This window comes from Alexandromys fortis, unplaced genomic scaffold (assembly GCF_014885135.2).
Source record: "Alexandromys fortis isolate MF-2015 unplaced genomic scaffold, M_Fortis_MF-2015_v1.1 scaffold_44, whole genome shotgun sequence".
Lineage (NCBI taxonomy): Eukaryota > Metazoa > Chordata > Mammalia > Rodentia > Cricetidae > Alexandromys > Alexandromys fortis.
The window spans coordinates 3597398-3619961 of NW_026067921.1; the positions used below are offsets into that span (position 1 = coordinate 3597398).

At 47.1% G+C, this 22564-nt stretch overlaps 1 protein-coding gene across 2 annotated transcripts in view; it reads right to left on the reverse strand.

The window, feature by feature from the left end:
* The window catches only part of Myrip (myosin VIIA and Rab interacting protein), a 163860-nt gene that overhangs the window by 55143 nt on the left and 86153 nt on the right, over window positions 1–22564 (reverse strand). For both annotated transcript variants that reach the window (XM_050141690.1, XM_050141689.1), the window contains exon 3: window positions 14044–14265. In XM_050141690.1, the coding sequence (XP_049997647.1) occupies window positions 14044–14265 (222 nt within the window). The remainder of the gene's footprint in view (window positions 1–14043; window positions 14266–22564) is intronic.

Below are 22564 nucleotides of genomic sequence, written 5' to 3' on the forward strand. Positions count from 1 at the left end.
CATAGTTGGTTTTTTTTTTTTTCCCCAATCTCCAGAACCCACATGCTAGAGGCAGAGAAAAGACTCATATGTGCCCTCTGACCTCACATATGCACCATGGCATGAGGACAGGGGCTCATATGCACTGCCCCCCACATGCACATAAACTATGATTAATTTTTAAAAGCAACAAACGCATCCCATGATACGAAGGAGCTGCATGGAACTCCTGGAGTGGCCCCCTGTAAGAAGCAGATGGTACTCAGAACTTCAGCTAATTATATGCTTTGGGGAAAGGCCACTTCTCAGGGCCTCTCTCTGTATCCCAAAGCAATCATACTCCAAAGAGATAACTAAAACCAAAAGTCAAGGCAGTGGAATAGAACAGAGAACCCAGAACTGAAGCCACCATTTCCTGCACACAATCACCTCTAACGAAGGCACTGGAAACACAACAGAGAAGAGACAGCGTTGGACATCCCTAAATGCAAGGCTGGAATGAAGCCCTTATCTCTCGGCCCATGAACCACAATCAAACACCCAAGGAAATAACCTGTAGCAATGAATACACCGAAAACCAGAGGAGCCATTTCAAGACACTGTGATGAAGGTGAAAACTTTTAAAATAAGATCCCCAAACATACGTGCAACAAGGTCAGTGGATTTAAACCAAGACCTTTGGCACACAAAGGTGACACCTGACAAAGCGAGGAGACTCGCTGAGGGGAGGAAACGACTATAAACCATAAACTGTTCACCCAACAAGGCTTTAAGACCCAGAGTGCATAGAAACTAAAAAATAAAACTCCCCCTCACCCCCCCAAAAAAAACAGAACAAAACTTTGGCAAAAAGGGCAAATTATTTGATGTGCCAGAAGAATTTTATAACCCCTGACAAGCCTATGAGAAAGCCCCAACAGCATCCTTATGGAAAAGAGAATACAAGGCAAAGTCACCGTTAGAAATGCCTTCACCAGATTAGAACAGCTGTGGTAAAACAGACTGGCCTGGTGAGATGGCTCAGCAGAGAGAGGCGCTTGCTGTCAAGCATGAGGATCTGGAGATTGACTTCTCCAACATCCACGTGGTGGAAGGAGAGACCCAACTGCACAAAGTTGTCCTCTGACCACCACAAGGAGGTTGTAACATGCATCCACCCACCCACAATAGTAATAAATGAAATGGAATGAAAAGATTAAAAATGCTGAGGAGAATGCAGAGAAAGGGGGACTCTTACAAACTCTTGACAATGTCAATAAATATAGGTGCTATAGGGCAGTGGATGGAAGTCCCTCAAGATCTAAACGAGAACCACCACGTGGCGCAGAAGTTCCACAGTGTTGTTCTAAAGGGATACAATCAGTGAATCAAAAGATGCCTGTGTGCCCATGCTTATTACAGCGCTATCCATTATAGTCATGATTTGCAATCAAATGAGACTTTAATTAATAGATGAATAAAGAAAATCAAGCATTTGCACAAACTTGAGCATTATTCAATCCTAAAGATGAAAGCCTACCCTCTGTAGCAACGCCCACCAGACTGGAGGGTGTGACACTGACTGACACAAGCCGGACACAGAAGGACAACTGCAGGTTCCCACTCACGTGGAAACGAAAATCCATCTCATAGATGCAGAGAGAACAGAGGTGACTAGAGGTTGAGAGGGTTGGGGGAGTAGACATTGTAGTCGGAGGCTGCTCTTTCGTTTCCTGGCTGCCCAGACCCGAATATTCAACCAGAAACTATTAGTTCAGGCTTCTTATTTACTAGCTCTTACATCTTAAATTAACTGAGTTTCTATTATTTTATATTTTACCATGAGTCTTGTGGTTTGTTACTTCTTGCTTCTTAGGCAGCTACATGGCATCTCTCTGACTCTGCCTACACTCTATCTCTATCTCTGTTCTGATTTCCTGCCTGGTTTTACTCTGCTAAGCCATTGGCAAAGAAAGCTTTATTCATTAACCAATAAAGGCATCACATAAACAGAAGGACATCTCACATCAAACAGAGCTGTATAACAGGTCCAATTACATAGGAGTAGTAAGATCTAACTACCCATGAGACAGTCAGGTGGCTGCATGTCACAGCAATTTATTACATATTTTAAAAAGAACCAGGAGAGGTGCTGATGAGTCTCAATACAAAGAAGTAATAAACATTTAAGGGGACAACAGTGCTAAAGACCCCAGTGTGACCAATACACAATGCATATTAAATTAGCACTCAGTGTTCTATACACAAATGTATCATGATGTCAATTAAAAGTTTTAATAAAAAAGAGAATGAGGGTCTGAGACTGATCCATGCAACCCACATGGTAGAAGGAGAGAACCAACTCCTGAAAATTGTTCTCTCACCCCTACACATGCACTGTGAACAAGCAGCACAGTCTAAATAATCTTATAACAATTTCTACAAAAGGTGCAAGAGCTGAAGAAATGGCTCCATGCCATCTGCCAGTACAGATCTTGCAGAGGACCAGTGGTGGATTCCCAACACCTGCGTTAGCTGGCTCACAACCACCAGTGACTCCAGCTCCGGGGCATCTGGCGCCCTCTTCTGGCCTCAGTAGCACATGCATTCATGTGCACCCACCCCAAACCCACAGATATACATAATTAAAAAATAAAATACAATCTGAAAAAAAATGCAGAGTCCATGTTCTTGTTATTGCTGTAGTTCTTTTGGCAAGACTCTTAGCCTTACAAACTTCCAGAAACCTATGGACTGGTGTGTGGCAGGAAAGGAGCTCTGTGGGAGTCTGGAGTCCTGCATTATTAGGTAAAGACAATGACACAGCATGACCCATGAAGAATCTGTTTCTAGAATAGAATGGATTTGCATGTGCCTAGGGCCTTTCCTTTCAATGACTTATCTGGGTGTTATTGCCTGGCTTGGGCATAGCAGGTCACCCTCTCTGACCTGGGTGTTCTTGCCTGGTGTTGGCATAGCAGGGCAGCCTCTCTGGCCTGGGTGTTATTGCCTGGTGTTGGCATCACGGGGCACCCTCTCTGGCCAGGCTGTTCTTAGCCTTGAGACCCCTGGTCTGGCCTTGGCCATCTTCATCTATCAGGTAGTCCACATGACTCCTGGCTCTGCCCACAAGCTGACTCATTCCGTTCTGTGTGGCTCATTGAGTTTGATTTGATTAAACCTGGCAGCTGTCAAGCCTTTCAGCCTCCCTGGTTTGGGGAGGAGGGCAACAACCATCTGAGTGCGGCTTCTCTTCTGCCCCCTTGTTTACACTGCAGATTAGCACTTACTCTTTATTTGTCAGAAGTAACCTGAAGTAAGAAGATTTAGCCATGTGGCTCTGGAAATCAGCTGCCCTTGGTTTAGCTGCAGCATCTTATACTCTTGAGCTAAGGTGTCTCATGCAGAAGAGCGTGTAGCCTCCTGTTAATGAGTATGATCCACAGAGACCGCTAGTGAAACCAGCCAGCGCCCACACCCTCCTTCCCTCAAAGGCCTTGCCAACACTGACTTCTCTTCCTGCATCTGCAGGCTCCTCTGCACAAGGGGGCAGAAGAGAAGCCACGCTCAGATGGTTCTCAGTTGATGGAACTGTTTAGGGAGGATTATAAGGTGTTGTTACGGAATAAAAATTTTGTGAAGATTTGTCACTTGAATTGGTTTAATAAAAAGCTGAGTGGCCAATAACTAGGCAGGATTTTTCCGTGCAGAGAGAATGCTGGGAAGAAGGGTGGAGACGCAGAGGGTCACCAGCCAGAGAAGGAGGAAGCAGAAAAGCAGCATGGGCAGCACAGAGCAAAAAAATAAAACCACGAGGCAGAAAGCAAATGAATGGAAATGGGTTCATTTAAGTTATAAGAGCCAGGTAGAAACAAGTTTAAGCTATCGACTGAGATTTCGTAATTAATCATAAGTATCTATGTAATTTTTTTGTGAGCTAGTGACCCCAAAACACAACCTTCCTAAAAAAACGTTCTAAACACACACTAATGGAGCCAAACATAACATCCTAGTATCATGGTTCTCATGTTAGTCACATCTCCTGCCCGCTGCCTGCGTGCCTGAGCAGCCAGTGCGCCATGAGCTGAACTACATGGTGGATTTAAGGTTTTGCTCATGCAGACAGAAAGGTTACAGATACACAGTAAAGAAGTTTCAGACAGAAAAAGACCCTATAAATAGGTTGCAATGTGTTTAACAATGTGCATAGTCTTAAAGAAAAAATTAGGCATAGAAAAATATAGTTTATATATATCATATATGTGGGATATATATAATATATATATAAACTTTATATATGTAAATATATATTCCTTCCTGGTTAATAGAGATCAGATTTGACCAGGGAAGACCTCCTGAGTATTTTGGCTACAGACATGGGGCAGGAAGCCAAAAAATACTACAGGCAGATGACATGTAAGCTGATCCCTTGACACGGGAACAGCCCCGAGAAGAGATGAGACCTGATAAATCTTGTTGGCTACAGAGTCCTCATGACTTGTTATTACATGCTATCCTTTCATATGGCATGCATAGAGATTTATATTACAGTTTGGTTATACAGTTCAAATGGACTTATAAAGTTGACAGACTATCTTCTTAAACATAAAACAAAACCATCTTTAACTGACTTGTGCACACTGCACATTCCACACATGTGTTAATGCAGATATATATATCTGCTGTAAATGGGTCTAATCTTTGAACATTGGCTCAAATTTTAATTTGAACTGTAATTTTAATTTGTGTTGATAAGGGAGGCAAAGGTCATTTGATCTGTTGAAGAGATATTTGAGAGGCTGGAGAGATGGCTCCTCTGTTAAGAGTGCTTGCTGTCTTGCAAGGAACCTGAGTTTTAGTTCCCAGAACCCACATTAGGGAGCTCACAACCACCTGCAACGCCAGCTCAAGGAGACCTGGCGGCTCCTTTTGGCTTCCACAGGCACCAAACATACATGTGATGCACAAATAAACCTTCAGGAAAATACTCATACCATAAATAAAAAATACATAAATCTTTAAAAACAGAGAAAAAATTAATTACATGCATAGAAATGTTATAAAGAAACTTGTTATTTTGCACGAGAATAAGGAGCATTAAAATAAAAAATAAAATAAAATAAAATAAAATAGTAAGCAGAAAACCTGGGGATTTTACTTTTGGCTTCAGGACCCTGAGGAATTTCCATAGTCCCCACTGAGTGAGGAAAGTAACATTCCAAAATGGCTGATCACAAGCACATAGTGTCCCGGAACATACATGTCTTAGTGGTTGCTGTTCACAAACATACGTGTAGGGTTAGTTTGGATTAAGTCAACATCCTTGAACATACAATGACATTCCCTCCCCACGGTGCAGTCTCAGAGGTAGGGCAACGTCAGAGAAGGCAGTTTATCAATACATGCTGGGCACCCCCTTTGCTTCATCAGTAGAAGCATGACACAGCACCCCACTTGTTTCTGGGAAGCAGTCAACAAAGAGAGGCGTAATTCCCATAGTCTATGAAATATCTTTCATAGTTCCCTTCTCAACACAGATACAGAAAACACAAACTGGAAACTCATAACACATTGGTACAAAAATGATCTATTTTGACTGAAAAACACCCCTAGTAACCAACAGGCAGCCTCTGGTAAAGGCTGTAATAATTAATCATGTTAAATTTAATTGTTAAGGTTACCAGAACAAGCGATGTTCTTCCTGCCAAACTCTTGGACCGAGACGAAACCTGAGAGTCTTGAGAAAGAATCAGATGGTAGGAGGCAGGTGATAGAGACCCCAAATCTGCCCTCTGTGTGTTCCGGGATAGAAGCGCCCCAAGAAAGAAGGTGACCCAGGCATCCTTTTAGAGAAGAGACGCGGGGCTCCATGCAGAGAGTAATGCAGAGGGAAGGACCAGCACAAGGCACCGCCAGTTTCTATTACTGGCTTCAGGAGGAGGTGTTGCGGACTGTGAAATCTCAGCCAAGCCAGCCGAGAAAAGCCCATCAACACAGGAACACTGGGGAGAGAGCCGCCAAAGCTCACTTAAAGCCTCTGGGTTCATAAAACTTTGTAGAGAAATTCACATGGGTTTTTACATTTATGTCTTTCACCTTTCTCTCTCTGCCAAGTCAAGACACACAGGTTTGAAACAATCCCCAGTGTGGTCCCGCCATGTGCTTCCTCCCTCAGACACACTACAGGGCTTTGATGAGGCTCATAGTACAAACACACATCCCACAGCAGGAAGAAGATGTCTGGATGAGAGCTGGGAGTCTTTCCTGTCACCCCCCAGGTAAAGAAAAGCTCAAGTGTGCCCAGACAAACTCTAATACATGCACAATCAAGTGACAGATCCAACCCCACCCCTCGCTATCTCTGGGACCACAACATGTCTCTTTGCTTCTGTGAATTTTGGTATCTTTGTGTCTAAAATGATTACTGGTCAGCCTGTGCTAAAATTTCTACGGGTTTTCATAACTTTATTTTCAGTTATTAAACATTTATTTGTATGTGTGTGTATGTGTGCGCGTGCGTATGCGCACATGTGGGTACAGTGCCTACAGAGGCCAGAAGAGGGCATCAGATCCCCTGGAGCTGGAGCTCCAAGTGATTGTGAGCAGCCTAACATGGGTGCTGGGCACTGAGCTAAGGTCCTCCACAAGCACGTCTCACACATCATACGTGCACAGAAAGGGTTGAAAGATCACAATTCTCTGGACTGTGTTGCATTAGGCAAAAGATTTGGACAATATGAAGAGACCAGAGCAAATGTTGCCCTAGAAATAGGCTCCCCTTCCCATGCCAAAAATAAACACAAACTCTGAAAAGATGCACATGGATGCAAATTCAAGGGCTGTGAATGACAAAAATGGAAAGAACTTAATGTTCTTCCTGTAAAACATGAAGTCAGGGCATTTCTGCTCAAATGTAAATCTCAGAAAAGGCTACTGATGTTCTACTTGAAAAATAAACAGAAACTCTGGGAAGGAACACAGGCCATTCACTTGTAAATTAGTCCTGTACCCCAGGAGACAGTGGCGCCCCCAGTTCCTAAGTCTCTTGGGTTGAATTCCTCCAAGTCCCTGAATTCACTCACCTGGGAGGAATTCAAATGCCCTGCTGGTATCCAGGTGGCACCCAGGGAGCCAGGTTCCACTATGGCTCCAGTGTCTGGAGATGCTGACCACAGGGACCCCTGTGGGTCTTGGGATTCTGTGGCCACCCAATGGGGTGTTTACTTCAGGACATTGGCTTCCAAACACCACCTCCAGAGTGAGCTGGTCACAGACATGCATACAGGGGTACACGGCCGGGGAGGTCACTTCTTATTTCCTTTCAGCATCCTCTATGAGGCAGGACGTGGGGATTTTGAAGAGAAAAATCAGCTCCATCTGCACATGACCAAAAATATCTCCCAGGAGAAGCTCTGAGGAGACCATTTGGAGAGATGACTGTGTGCATGTTTTCTCAACTCTGACCAGAGCTGAACCAGCACCCATCTTTCCTAACAGCTACAGACTTTTTGAGATCCTTGATTATGATGAGTGTGTGTGTGTGTACGTGTGTGTGTGTGTGCACATGTGTGTGCATTCAGAGGTCAAAGGACAGCTGTGTGCAGTTCGTTCTCCCCTTCTGCTTTTACATGGGTTCCAGAGATCGAACTCACATTGTCAAGCTTGGCAGCAGGTGCTTTTTCCTGCTGAGCCATCTCGCAGCTTGCCAGCCCTTTCTGAGCTCTTTAAAAAGTAAATTCTCAAAAGAAAATCACCCTTGGTCATGGAGCCAGCAGGCTTTGGAGGAGATCCTAACTCTCCTGCTTTGGAGTGGTAATACTGCTCAGACTAGGCATCTGACCTCTTCCCCTTCCCCCCATCTGTAGAGGGGTGACGTACCCACTCAGTACCTACCCTCTTCCCCTTCCCATCGGTAGAGGGGTCACGCACCCACGCACTTGGGATAGTATTCAGCACAGAGTCAGCTCTCACTAGTGTTAACATAGGAAAGTCATGTATTCCCACGAACATCCTTTTGCTCCTTTGAGGGGGTAGAGGGCTTCATTTATAAAGTCAACAGTTCAAGGTCTGAGCTCTGAAAAGGCTGGGAGCCTCTATGGTGACAGATGAATTTTTTTTTGGGGGGGGGGGTTCTTGGCAGGGCCACAGATACTAAAACGGAGCTGACCAGGAAGGTAAGGAGAGGGAGGCAGGACATGTGGGCTGTTTTCTTTATCCAGATGATAAACAGGGGCTTTGCCAAGCAGCAGGACTGTTCTGCCAAACTGCAGCTCAGAATGCCCAGACTTTAGCTTATATCTGTCATTTTAGAGAAAAGAAAAAGTTTTCCCGGTCTTTTATCTGTGCAGAATGGAGGCAGAGGCTGGGGAGGCTTCATATAGTGGAACCTCATGTCCCCAGCTGCTCTCAGAGAAGCTCACCAGGGCTGGACATCACTCTGTGCAGATCTCTGCACCCAATCATGGAAGACTTCTAGTCTGAGCTGGCCACTCCCCCATTCAGAGCTGTCAGAGACCTTTACAAATAACCTCCATGTTCCTGTCATTCAGATGAAGGTTTTCAAAAGCATGGGCCCCAAGTCACTTGAGCCTCTGCCTAGCTCCTGGTGACCTACAGCCAGAGCCCCGGGGACAGTCCCAGAGGCCTCTGATCATCTCTTCCACCCTGGGGAAGACCCAAGGTCTTCAAAAGAAAAAGCCCAACCCCAAATCAGCTGCATGTTCTTGATGAGATTTTTTGAGTGTCTTGTTTTCCAGTACTCAGCAATAACATATGATGTACTTGCTAACGCAACTTCAGGGGCTCTCCCAAAACAAAATGCTGGAGAGAAACGCTTGCGTGATATTCCTGAAGGTGCACACCGAGAGGGTGTGTACACCGTGAGGGCGTGACTGTTCTCAGACTTTCCAAGTTGACATAGATTGACAAACTCTCACAGAGTCACATGAACCTTGATCCAAAGACCCTGCCTGTAATGTTGAAGAAGAAAACAGAAATTTATAGACAATTATTTTGAGCAATACAAAGGCAGTTCTTCTCATACAATCGGTTGCCAAGGCTACTGTGCAGCAGCGGCACCTGGTGAAAAGCCTCTTCCCTTGGCACTAATACGCAGAAGCATGAAGATATTGAAACGTTCCTAGACAGTATCGGAAGAATGCTCCTGAAGTCTCACGTCCTTGTTTTGCAGTCAGCGGAGACCGCTGGTTTCTTGAGCCACTGACAGATCTAATAATGAACAGCTACATTGTGAGGTCACACGCCTGGGTGACTCCAGCATCAAGGCATCCAGCGCCCTCTGGTGGACGTCACGGGCACTAATTCACACGTGTGTCCCCTTTACCCTCCCTCACAGAACATACACACATAACTTAAAAAAAAAAAAAAAAACTTAAAGTGATTAAGTTCATGTGAGTTCATGTGGGGATATCCACATTTCTGGAGTCTGCAAGCCCACATCTGGATGTCCCCTGTCTGGGGCTGAGGTGAAAGGCTGCTCTCCAGCTTGTGCACAGCACCCAGGGACACAGGGCCTGGGGATGCAGGGTCCATGTGTGGTTTCATATGAATGAAGCTGAGGCGCTGGATGCTGGGGAAATAGAGGTCCCTGGGAACAATACTTTAGAATAAGTTAAGTACCCTGTAGTGATATTTTGTTTATGTTTTAACAAATAAAGCTTGTCTGAAGATCAGAGTGCAGAGCTCAGCCACTAGAGGCCAGGCAGTGGTGGCACACACCTTTAATCCCAGGACTCGGGAGACAGAGGCAGAGGGATCTCTGTGAGTTCAAGGCTACCCTGGGCTACATGACATTGAATCTGTCTAAAATGAGAAACAGAGCTCACACAGAGGTGATTCCAGCACTTGGGGTCACACATCTTTAATCCCAACACTATGGAGGTAGAGACAGGAGCAATATGGCTGGGCAGAGAGAGGAATGTAAGGCAGAAGGAGACAGGAGCTTAGGTAGTCTGAGGTTTGGTGGAGACAGATGCAGACTGGAGAAGCTGTCTGAGGCCAGGACTGCCTCTTCAGTCTGAGCATTGTTGGAGGTAAAAGAACTCTCCAGTGGCCGGGCTCTCTGCTTCTCCAATCTTCCACATTGACCCCTCTATCTGACTCTGGGTTTTTACTATTAAGACCAACTAGAATTCATGCTACAGTCCTCTGTCAATTTCTCACATCCTCTATTGGTTAACAGTTCCTACAAGATTAAAACTTTCCTCTTCCATGGAAACCAAGCTCTTTAACACACAAGAGTTCCAGGGAGGTGGAGCAACAGGATGTTCTAGGGGAGGGCAAACACTCTATCCTGCAGGGAAGCTCATCAAGGCAGGAAGTAAAACAACTCCAAGTAGCTCCAGGAAGTCCCTAAAACTGAGCAGATTACCTAAGCCCCCCCTTCTCCAAGACTGAACAGTAAAGATGGCCAAGAGTCTCTGAGAAAAGCCCAGTGTCATGGAAGACACAGAGAGAGCTGCCTGGGAGAGGTGTAGACCAACTGAACCACCTGGAAAGGGCACTCTCCAACCCACCAGTTGCCTGCAGGCTGTGCAGTGTGCTGCAGGGCCCAGCTTTGTGAGCTGTCATCATGCTGGTGTGGACTCTCGTGAGGCAGCTGTCATTGAGTCATTTCTGCTTCTGTAAGTAAGTCCTCACTAATATCCCTATAAGCAACCCAAAAAAACCCTCATGGCTTCACCAAGGTGGACTCTGGTGGATTCTGTGCTTTGGTCTGCTGTCATTCCTTATTTAGGGTGAGTAGACATTTGTTCCCACCTCCCCAAGGATGGTGTCACACAAAACCCTCGTGTCAAGCACAGCCACTTTAGATCTTGTACCCACCGAGTACAGCCTTCAGCGCTTCCCCTTCCCACAGGCCCCTAAGTGCCCCACAGAGCAGTCTCTGAATTACTACAGGAAATGATCCTCAGGTGCTTTTAAGGTCATTCTGAGAGCAGTTCATACCCCAGGCAGGCCTGGCAGGCATCCTTATGACAGCTCACACCCCAGGCAGGCCTGGCAGGCATCCTTATGACAGCTCACACCCTAGGCAGGCCTGGCGGGCATCCTTATGGCAATATAACTTTCACTGTGTAGACGTAGCCCACTTACAGGAATTCAGGAATTCATTCCTCTTCCCAGAGGGGAAGCGGAGAAACTTAAAAGCTTTTTTTTTTTGCGTGTCTGGTGCTGATTCTGAGAGCTTTGTGTAGTCCAGAGGGATGACTCAGAATCACCTTCTGTATGTGCTCCTGCTGAACTCAACAGCCCTCATGCTGGGCCTGGTGCTTCCAAATCAGGTCATGTTTCTCCAGGTTGTACTCTGCCCATCACTTCCTTTGCTGTGCAGAAGCCCTGAGGATTTACAGGTAGCTAGTCCCCTCTGATGCTGGGAAGGCAAACCTTGGTTCCCATGTTCTTTAAAAAAATTTATTCTTGCTTGGCAGTGGTGTTGCATGCCTTTAATTCCAGAACTTGGGAAGCAGAGCCAGATAAATCTCTATGATTTTGAGGCCAGCCTGGTCTACCAAGTGAGTTCCAGGACAGGCTCCAAAGCTACAGAGAAACCCTGTCTCAAAAACAAAACAAAAACCCTCTTATTTAATGCATATGTGCATGTGCCTGAGTGTATATTAAGAGCATCAAGTGAATGCAGAAGAGGGTCAGAAGAGGGTTCCAGGTGCCTGGAGCTGGAGTCCAGGCAGCTATGAGCCAGTCACCCTATGTGAGCGCTGGGAATCAAACTCAGTGCTCTTATAACCATGGAGCTGCCTCTCTAGTCCCAAGTTCTTTTCTCTTTCCTATTATTTTTATTTATGTGTATGCCTTGTATCTGTATGTGTGTATGCTCCTGTGAGTGCAGTTCATGCAGAAGCCAGAAGGGGGTGGTGGGAACTGAATTCAGGCCCTCTGAAAGGGCAGGACATGTTCTTAAACACGAAGCCATTCCTCTAGCCCCAGTGTCCTCTTTTAAACTAAGGTTCTATGAGCCCTCTTGTGAGAAACTTGAATTCTTAGTATATGTTCTCCTTTTCCTTGTCTCAGCTTTATTGATGTATAACTGGTAAATGAAACTGTATATATTTAAAATGTATAAATATATACATTTTATGACCCTCATATACATTAGGAATGAACACATCCTGAATCTTGCATAGTTACCTTTATTTCCTTTCTAAATTTTTTTTGCGATATTCTTATGATATACCCTCTAAACAACACCTAAATATAAAATATATTATTGATAGTTTCACCAAACTACATTTCAGATTTCATAATTTGCCTTATAACTGAAAGTTCATACCCTTTGATAAAAATCTTCCCTTGCTCTTTGTTGCCCTTTCTTCTCTTTCAATTCCTATACTCCTATATTTGTTTTTTCTCATAAAAGGTTTGTGTATGTGAGTGTGGTATGTGAGTATGGGGTGTGATCATATGTATGTGTAGTGCAGCCCCGTGCAAGCATGCAGACGACAGAGAAGATCTGTGACTGCAATCACATGTATGTGTAGGTGCACCCATGTGCATGCATGTAGACAACAGAGATGATCCGTGACTGTGAGCACATGTATGTGTAGGTGCACCCGTGTGCATGCGTGTGGACAACAGAGATGATCTGTGACCGTCCTGCTGCCACTCTCTGTTTCCTTCCCTTGAGACAGATTCTCTCACTGAACCTGGAGCGAGGCTGTCAGCCAGCAAATCCCACTCCCCCATGTCTGCAGCACAGTGTTGGGGTTACAGGCAGGCATAGCCACACCCACCTTTTACATGGGTGCTGCGGATTTAAACTCAAACCCTCACACTGGGGCAGCAAGTGCTCTGACCCACTGAGCCATTCCCACCCCATCCCTTTTCTCACTTAAAAAAGCATCTGCATGCGCATGGCACCTGCACCGAACAGCTCATCTCTGGATGCCCTGTCTGCTCCTGCATCCCCTCTGTGCGCCCAGGAGCCATGAGTCCAGGGCTTCTCGGCCGATGTTACTGAAATGCATGCCTTCTCCACAAAGATCTGCAGGCACCCAACCAGTTTGGTCGTGCCGCAGAGCAGCCAGGAACAACGAGGAACTGCCAAGACACTAGAATCAGCCGATGGAGAAAGCGGCTATCAGATTCATCAGCTCCCAAACACTCGGCGCATCCTGGGAGACCATGAATGGCAAACTTGTTATTCTAGTCACGCAGCGGCAGTGGCCCATCCCAACCTTGCACACATCAGCTGTGTTTTACCCTGGACGATTCTGCTTGCATTTCTTGGCCTCTATGAGGCTTTCTCCAGACTCTACTACTAACCAGCCCATGTTCAGTGCCCCCACAGTCGGAGGAAAGTTGGTCTGTAGTGACAGAATACAATGCTGTATTCTGTCAATTATGTTTTAAATAAATGCTGGAATTATAGGTGGGAAAGCCAGACAGGAAGTAGAGGTGGGTCAATGAGAACAGGAGTATTTTGAGAAGGAAGCTCTTTCCGCAGTCCTGCCCAGACACCGAAGAAGGAAGATGTGACTTGCCCGGCTGAAAAAGGTACTGAGCCATGTGGCTAACATAGATAAAAATAATGGGCTAATATAAGAGTTAATAAGAAGTCTGAGCTAATGGGCCAATCAGTTTATAACTTATGTAGATCTCTGTGTGATTTTCTTTGGGGCTAAATGGCTGCAGGAACTGGACAGGACAGAAACCCCAACAAGCAGCCCAGCCCTCAAGTTACAGGTCTGTCTGGGGCACATATGTGGAGGCTGATACTTGTCCTTCTGCATCGGAGTTATTAGGAACCTACCCAGTTCACTGTTACCCAGTTCACTGTTTCCAATGCACATAGCAATTTCAGTGAGCCCAGGACACTTAGGAGAGACTAAAGCTACCAGAGGCGGGGCTTTGAAAGGGTGGGCAGAGCATGGGAGGTGGGGCCTTTCATTCTCACAGCTTCCTTTGTGCTCTCCCGCAGCCCCTCCCATCCCTCTCAGACAGTCCTTGGCTGGCATTAGTGATCTGGGCACAGCTGTCAGCGCTGATCCTACCCAGTGGGAGGAAGTGGTGGTATCAACAGCCCAGCCCTCCAAGCACACAGTCACTCACCTGGCTTGCTGGCAGACGCAGCAAACCCACAGCTTCTCATGCTTCTGGTAGGAGCAACAGCTCTTGCAGACGCTGAACTTGCATTCCCCGCAGCGGCGCCTGGCGTTGACCAGGAAGGTGAAGGGCGAGCAGCACCGCATGCAGCAACGCTCCACGAACTTCTGGTGTTTCGAGAGGATGCTGCACTTGCTGTTCTCCTCGGCCAGCCTCTGCTTCATCTCGCTGCAAACCAGAAAGAGCGGGAGATGGTGAGGCAGAGGAAAACATTGGGGTGCGGATGTCAGCCTGGAACGCCCGGCCTGTCCCCTGCACTCGCCCTGGTAGGCTCTTCCTGTAGAGCAGTGGTTCTCAACCTTCCCAAGGCTGCGGCCCTTTAATACAGTCCCTCATGTTGTGGAGACCCCTGAGCCATATAATTATTTCGCTGTTACTTCATAACGGTAATTTTGCTACTGTTATGTGTTATAATGTACATATCTGATATGTGACCTCAAAGGGGTCTTGACCCACGAGTGGAAAACCATTGTTACAGACCCACAAAGCCAGAGAGCCTGTGTGTGTGTGTGTGTGTGGTGTGTAGTGTGTGTGGTGTGTGTGGCATATGTGTAGGTGTATGTGTGGTGTGTGTGTATGTTGAATTTGCATGTGGAGACCAGTGGCCAGCCATGAGTGTCTTCTCTCCCTAAGGCTCAGAAACAGTCATGAAAGAGGTGGAAGGAAGATTTTAAGAACTGGAGGTCAGAGAGGACCAGGGCCACACAGTGTCTCTGGACATGGCAGAACCATTGCTCCCAGAACTCAGTGGTGGCCTGCGTGAGATCAAGGCGGTGAGTAGCCCAGCATGGATGGGAGGGGGTTCAAGAGTTCCTGTGCCCAGCTGAAGAGTTGGACAGTCGGTTGCGTCTATGGAAGGGAGCCGGTTCTTTAAGGGTGCATCACCCACACCCCGGTGGATGTCCCCATGCCCAGAAGTACATAGGCAGCACTGCTGGAGTTGGTGAATTATTACATTTTTAAAAAGAGGATGTGGAATTGGAGGTAGGGTTAGGGATGTTGGTGCAGATCTGGGAAGAGTTAAAAAGGAGGAGTCGGGCTGAATAGGATCAAAATACATTACGTAAACCTCAAGAATTAATAGAAATGTTTTTAAGAAACACATTAGTGTCTTACTCCATTGCTTCTCTCCACTGTATTTTTTGAGACAGGGTCTCTTACTGAGCCTGGAACGCACTGATTGGCTAAACTGGCTGGCCAATGAGCTCTGGGCATCTCCTGTCTCCACCTCCCCAGCACCGGCACCACCACATCCCACTGTAGTGTTGGTTCTGGAGACCTGAACTCCGTTCTCACTCTTGTGGCGCAGGTCCCTTTCCCACCGACCCATCTTCCCTGCCTCCGAGAGACCAGTCCTTGACCTCATGGCCACAGAGGGACTTTGCATGGTAGGTTAATTTGCTGTGCCCCTGGGCATCATGAAAACGTAAGCACTTGTCCCTCAGACATGGACATGGAGGGATAAAGCACCACTAAAATAAGCAACCTTGCAGAATAAAATCTTTCACTTCATTAATGTCTTTTTAGTGGGGCAGGAGATTGCTTCTGCTAAAACATTTATCCTCCCAACAGCCTGCTGAGACTCTGATGTTCCACTTCACACCCTTGGAGACCTGCGCAGCCAGAGGCTTGGAAAGCTTTCAAATCAACAGGAGCTGGTAAGGCTCCTCCGGCAGATCTGAGACACAGTGACTCCAATCTGGACGAAAGACTTCCGTCGGAGTTCCTGGTCACATGGGCATGTGGCCAGCTACAGTAAAGTGAAATCCTACAACTTGTGCACCCCTGTGAGGTCAGTAAAAGGGATAGGAGGAGCCCTAAGAAGGAGGAGTGGTCCCAAACATCCTGAGTGACAAGGGTAGGCACTAACAGTAGCCCCACAATTCAGAACGGGCAAGTAGGGTTGTCTGTCCTGCTACAAAAGCTGGGGCTCCTAGGCAGGGATAGAAGCTTTTTATTACAACTACTGTTAACGGTCACAGGATCTTACTACTGCATCACGTAATGGGTCTCAAGTCAACAGAGCTATGAGAAAACCAGGCTGTGGGAATTTCTCAGGGTCATTACAGCCAATCATGTATGGGTGGCCCATCGCTGCTCAAAGGATATAGCACATTACTACATTAACTTCTCTTTAGTATTGAACTTTATTTCTAGTAGATCTTACATCTTATTTTGTCTATCATCTATCTATTTGTTTATCTATCTATCTATCTATCTATCTATCTATCTATCTATCTATCTTTGTATTGGTTATCTGAGACAGGGTTTCTCTGTGTAGCCCTGGCTATCCTGGAACTCACTCTGTAGACCAGGCTGACCTTGTATTCACAGAGATCCACCTGCCTCAGCCTCCTGAGTGCTGAGATTAAAGATGTGTGTTGGTCCTCATGAGGCCAGGCTTAACTTCCTGAGCCTAACTTGAGCTTGGTGAGGTCCAGGGTAACTTCCTGAGCCTAACTTGAGTCTGGAGAGGAGTGACTCAGCACAGCCTGACCTAGGCCCACCTCTGCTCAGTCACTGATGACGTGGCAGGATATTATTGGCCCTTATTCCTCACTTTACCTCGCCCTACTCCAAGACTCATGCCCACTACCTCAGCCCTATATAATAAGTTCCTGCCCTGATGTAATAAAGAGAGTTCCTGCTTCCACAGTCTCCCAGCTCAGTGTGTTTCTCCCCTGTGGCTGTGGAGGGGGGCGGGCATCTGGGTCATCAACACTCACCATTCAGCTCAGCCCTAGGGAGAGACCAGTGGGACCAACTCTGCTTTAGCCCTGTCTGCTGGAGAACCCGGCAGGCAGGTGTGCACCACCATTGCCTGGTCTCATGTATTTAGTTTTATTTTTGAAAAGTTTATACATGTATACAATGTATCTCAATTGTATCAAATCCCTACTCCTTCCAGCGTCCCCCAACACTGTATCTGCCAACCAACTTCATGTCTCTTTTTTTATAACTCACTAAGTTGGATGAGTGTCCCTGTTTGCACTAGGGCATGGACAACCCACCAGTGGCCAGTTCTCCCTGAACAACCATCAGCTGCCATTGGCTCCCTAGGAGCCCTCCCTGCTCCATGCTGGAATCCTTAACTCTTGTGATCTTGTCTGGTGTGGCAACCACAGGAGGTGTGAATGAATGCGTGTACCAGCTATGCCATGTCCGGAGGGCAGCAATTCACGGCGCTCTGCCCCTTCTCCTGCTTTTACCTTCTTTCTGCCCCCTCTTCCACAATGTCCCTGACCCTTTCTGCTACTGAGCAGCACCTCAGGCCTGCATGTGCCCCATGTTGTTTATCTGCTCCTTGGCTGCCTGGAATTAAATTATGTCTACTTTCGGCTGTTAATCCTGCTGTGAACATTTATATTCAAGCTCTGTGTGGATACATCTCAGTTACAGGAATGCAACAGCTGAGCCATATGGTTGGTAAGTATACCTGGAAAATTACCAGACGCATTTTCTAAACGTCTCCATCATTCCCATGGCCTGCTGGGAAGACTCCAGTGTCTCCACACCCCCACTATGATGGTCCCCTTTTCTAATGGTTATCATCTTAGTGGAAGTGAGCTGTTGTGCTGTGATTTTGATTTGCCAGGCTCTAAGGACTAATGAAGATGATTGATTTAATGATACCGAGCATGTTTTCATGGGCTCTCAACCGTCTGCACCTCGTCAGTTCAAATCCTTTGCAAGTTTCCCAGTAGGAGAGTATGTGTCTTTTACTGTTTGCTGCTTTGTAGGGATCGTGATCTATTCTGGACACAAGTTCCTTATCAGACATGTAAACTGGAAATATTTTCCCGTCCTTCCACTAAACATTATATCCTCCCAGCATGTTTTAGAGATGAAGGGCGATGCCAATCATTCTCCGAGGCAGGAAGGGACATGCGCACCCAGCAGGGACGGCACGAAGACAGCCTCTCAACAAAACGCTGTTCAGATCCTTAGCACCGGAGCAGGCAGTCAGCTAAGTAAGTCACTGGGAGTAACACAATTAATAAATAATATAAGAACCTCCAGTTGACTGATTTGTATCACATTTCAGACACACTAAATTTAACGGGCTGAAGCATCCCGCAAAGCAAGTCCTCATGGTCACAGCAACTCCAGGAGTCACCTGCAAGTCAGTGGAGCTTGAGGAGTCTGGTTATATACAGGGCTGCGGTCTTCTGGAGGCTTCTCTCAGCAGGGAGCATGTGAGGCAAAGCAGGGAAGGGGGAAGGGGCTCGACCAGTGGAAGCCAGTATGTGAGGGAGAGGGGTAAGGAGGAAGGGTGGACTCTACCTTCCACTGTTACCAGTTGCTGCCAGGTGAGCCTGATTCCAGTGGGCTCTGCCCGGAAGGGAGGCTCAGTCACATAGGTGCGGTTAGCTTGGGTATGCACTGGACGCCAGGGTCAGGGGACTGGAGGGAGGGTGGATATGTACTGGACGCCAGGGTCAGGGGACTGGAGGGAGGGTGGGTATGTACTGGACGCCAGGGTCGGGGGACTGGAGGGAGGGTGGATATGTACTGGACGCCAGGGTCGGGGGCACTGCAGCTATAGAGGTGAGGCAGCTGAGTTGGCTCTAAAACACCCATCTGAAAACTCTTACTTTTTAATAGCCCTCCTGTGCTGTTTTCATGTCACACTTATTTCTTCTCGTTTTGTTTATTTCTGCATCAAATCTTTCAAGGATTTTCCTTCTAACAAGCAGACAACAGGTTCTTCCACGAAGCATGGCTGAGCTCAAGGCATGCCCCACTCCAGAGCTGCTCCAAACTTGTCATGTGACAGCTACAGAAATAGATGTTTTGGCCCTAGGGACTATGCCCCTGTTGTGGGAATATCGACACATCTCTGACCTTGAACAACCAAACCTTCCCTCTCCCAGGAGGAGCGGAGCTGTCTGTCCCTCAGCGAGGGCACAGAGCTTCAGCTCAGAGCCCTGCACCTCCTGACATCTGGCGCACCCTGCACGGCCACCGAATGTGAAGTCCCAGTTAATCACAGTCATAGCTGATTCGTCTGCTGGGAAGAGGCGTCTGCCGAGGTGCCTGTCAGAGGCGAGGCAATGGCAGACTGCACTGCGGAGCCCTGTGCTGACCATACTCAACACCCGGCTCACTGTAGATACCTTCTCACAATCTAAGTTCACAGAAAGAGCCAAGGAGAAACCTATACACCAGCTATTTAACTTACATTTTGTATGTGTGTGTACTGTACACATATACCAGAATTACAAGTCAGAAAACCCACAGGGGCCCAAAACAGGACAAAGCACCATACACCTCAGGCTCTTTCATTCACTTGTAACTTCTTGTGGCTGCCTGTGCCATCTCCCCATCTCTGCAACTGACCGACTCCGTGTGCCCACAGGGTCTGAACTCAAGAGAAACCTTGACTTCCTAATGGGACTTGCCTGTGAAGATTATGATGTCACCAGGCTGTGGGGATTTCTTGGCTCCATTGTAACTTATGGGCTGTGTATGTGGCCTGTCACTGATTGAATGTTATTATGAGGCACACGGCTGCAAACAATGAGACACGGGCTGTCCTTAGAAATAAATTCCAATGGGCAACTTAAATAGGCTCAGCTAAATGCTGAGTAACAATGTAATCACCGACTGCTGTTAACTACATGGATCCAAATACACAAACAGATGAAAGCAATCTTAAAAGATGCATTTCCACGTGCACACCACGCCTTCTTTGCCTCAGGAGACGCTAATGGCCGTGCTCTCCAGTTCACCAAGAGTTTCTTACCAAAATGTGCATCCTACAGTTCTGGTAACCTGCTCAATTCGCACGCTAATGAAAGAGAAAGCTAAAACTGGGTCCTTTACTGTTGGACCCTTCACTTGCACACTCGCTTGCTCACTCACTTGCACACCCGCACTTGCTCACTCGCTTACTCACTCGCTTGCTTGCTTACTCGCTCGCTCACTCACTTGGTCATTTAGCTTCTAATATGTTTTCCTGTCAGGTGCTGGGACAGAAAGAGAATCACAAGCCCCAGCTGCAGAGCAAAGGGTAGAGGTGCTGCAGACAGGTGTGTAAAGTGTCAGGCACCCCAGCTGCAGAGCATAGGCTGGAGGAGCTGCAGACAGGCGTGTAAAGTGCCAGGCAGCAGGAGGGGAGTCTGGGTGATGCACTGTGTAAGAAGCAGTGGTGTCTACTGCTGGCTCTGGAAGGATGTGCTGGAGTTACCACCATGTGTGGGAGGACACTGTAGACAGGGAAGTCACCTCTCGCAACAGCTCAGACATGTGTGAGAAGGGATAAGGGGGGGGCGGGGAGGCTGGCGTTGATCCTAAGGAGCCTTCAGGCTATGCTGGGGTGAAGTGTTCGGAGGTATATGAGAAGATGGCAGTGGGTTGTGGTGGACCGTGAGGCCCTTAAAACTGTGCGTCAAAAGAGATCCTCCTAACAGAACAAAGAGGAAGCTGGATCATTGCAGAGACGCTGGCTAAGTCCTGTCCCTTTTACAGAGGCAGAAGTCAAGACCAGGGTGATGGAGATAAAAATGGAGAAAGTATTTTTGGGAAACGTATTTTTGTTTTTATTATGTGTGTTTGTATATCTGTGTGTGCACGTGTGTGTTCATGCGTGAGGTACCAACAGAGGCCAGAAGAGGGTGTTGGGTGCCATCTACAACATTAGATGTGTTGAATTTAGGAATGGTGGCTTTGGATTCTTATATCAGTACAAGGATGGGACTCAAAGAAAGTGACAGCTTGGAGGAGGAAGACAGAGACTGTTCCTGGCCACAGCTGGCCACAGCTGGCCACAGCTGGACCGGGGCATGGCGGCAGGAGTAAAATGGTGGCATGGGCCTGAGTGACGAGCCAGCAGAAACAGCGGAGAGCACACAGGGCTCAGGACCTTGGGGACAGAAGCAGGAGGTCCAGAGACTGCTGACATCTTCCGTTGAGAGGACTCACTCGCAAAAGGGATTACCCTGACCAAGGCCAGAGCAAGCACCAGGTGAGCACAGGAAGGGACGGAGAGTGACTGAGAATGTTGACCTCTGGCCTTGTCATGCACAGGAGCACACATGTATGTCCACGTGTGCACACACAGAGAGGGGTGTTTTGTTTGAAGTCCAGCCCATGTGTGAGCAGCTCATTCTGGCCATATTTCTTTTAACAGTGCTCCAAGGCTAATAATGCAAGGCTCAGGAACTAGCTCAAAACAAAGGGATACCTGTTAGCAAAAGACAAACGAGCAGTCACCCCTTCTGTTACAGAAGAGGGAATGAAAAACTTCGTGTCAAACACCTGCGTTTCAGCCTAAATTAAAATGCAAAATGACTGGTTCTCTGGGAGCTCACAAGATAACGGCTGCATCAGGCCATCCTGGGCACAACAGGAATTCCGTTCAACACCCAGCAAAGAAAAACCAAGTGAATCGTTAGCTCTTCTGGATTTTTGCTCCCTACCCCCAGGAAACCTACCTGAAATTGTGCAAGTTCCTTAAGCTTTTGTCAATAAAAGTTCTACTGGTATCAAATCTCAAAAGTAAAAGAGGAAAAGAAGCATAAATGTGTACACGGGACAAACAAACAGCGCAGCCTCCTGAGGTCCAGCGTCCGTGTGGGTAACTGCAGTCTGCACAACTGCCAGTGGTCTGATCTCCTCTCCCCTGGGGGCTGCCCTCCCCTGCCTGCCCAGAGAGGAAGTGGACCACAGTGGGGGTGCATACCCTGGCTCAGCCAGAGTTCAGTCTGCTCTGTAACACAGAAGACCACCTGGGTATGAAAAATAACACCACCTTGAAGGGCTATAATTAAGTTTCCTTTTTAAAATATGATAAAAAGTATATTCTGAATCCAAAACTAAATTTACAAATGACTTTAACATTCTCCTTGAGTAAAGAGATTCACAGCTTGTTAAAATGTCTATTTGTCGGGCTTATAGAAGGACACTCCATAATTTATGTGGCTCTTTATTAAGTAGACATCTGCAGAGATGCTGCATCAAGCCATGTGATATCTTAAGCGTGGAGTAGTTCAGAGGCAGCGAAGATGAGGCCATGACAGGCAAGCATGATAGAACACGAAGATCCTGCCCTAGGGCCCTTCCCTGGAGGGATGATAACGTAAGCTGAGGAATACCAGACACATCCGAAAACGTGGTCTCAGAAAACCTAGGTTAATTTTGTGTGTCTATTTGGCAAAAGTGAGCTATTAGGTTATATCAGTCTAGATAGTGCGGTCTAGGTATTTCTAAGATAAGGTTAACAACCAGAGGGCTGGAGAGACAACTCAGTGGTTCAGAGTGTGGACTCCTCCTCCAAAGCCTTGGCTTTGATTCCAAGCTTCCACCTTAGGCAACTCACAGCCACCTGTAACTCGAGCTCCAGGGGATCTGATGCAGCTGGCCCCTAAGGGCACCCACGGAAATGAGGAGTACACAACAAAGATACAGACACACACACAGACACAGACACACCACACACACACACACACACACACACACACGCAGA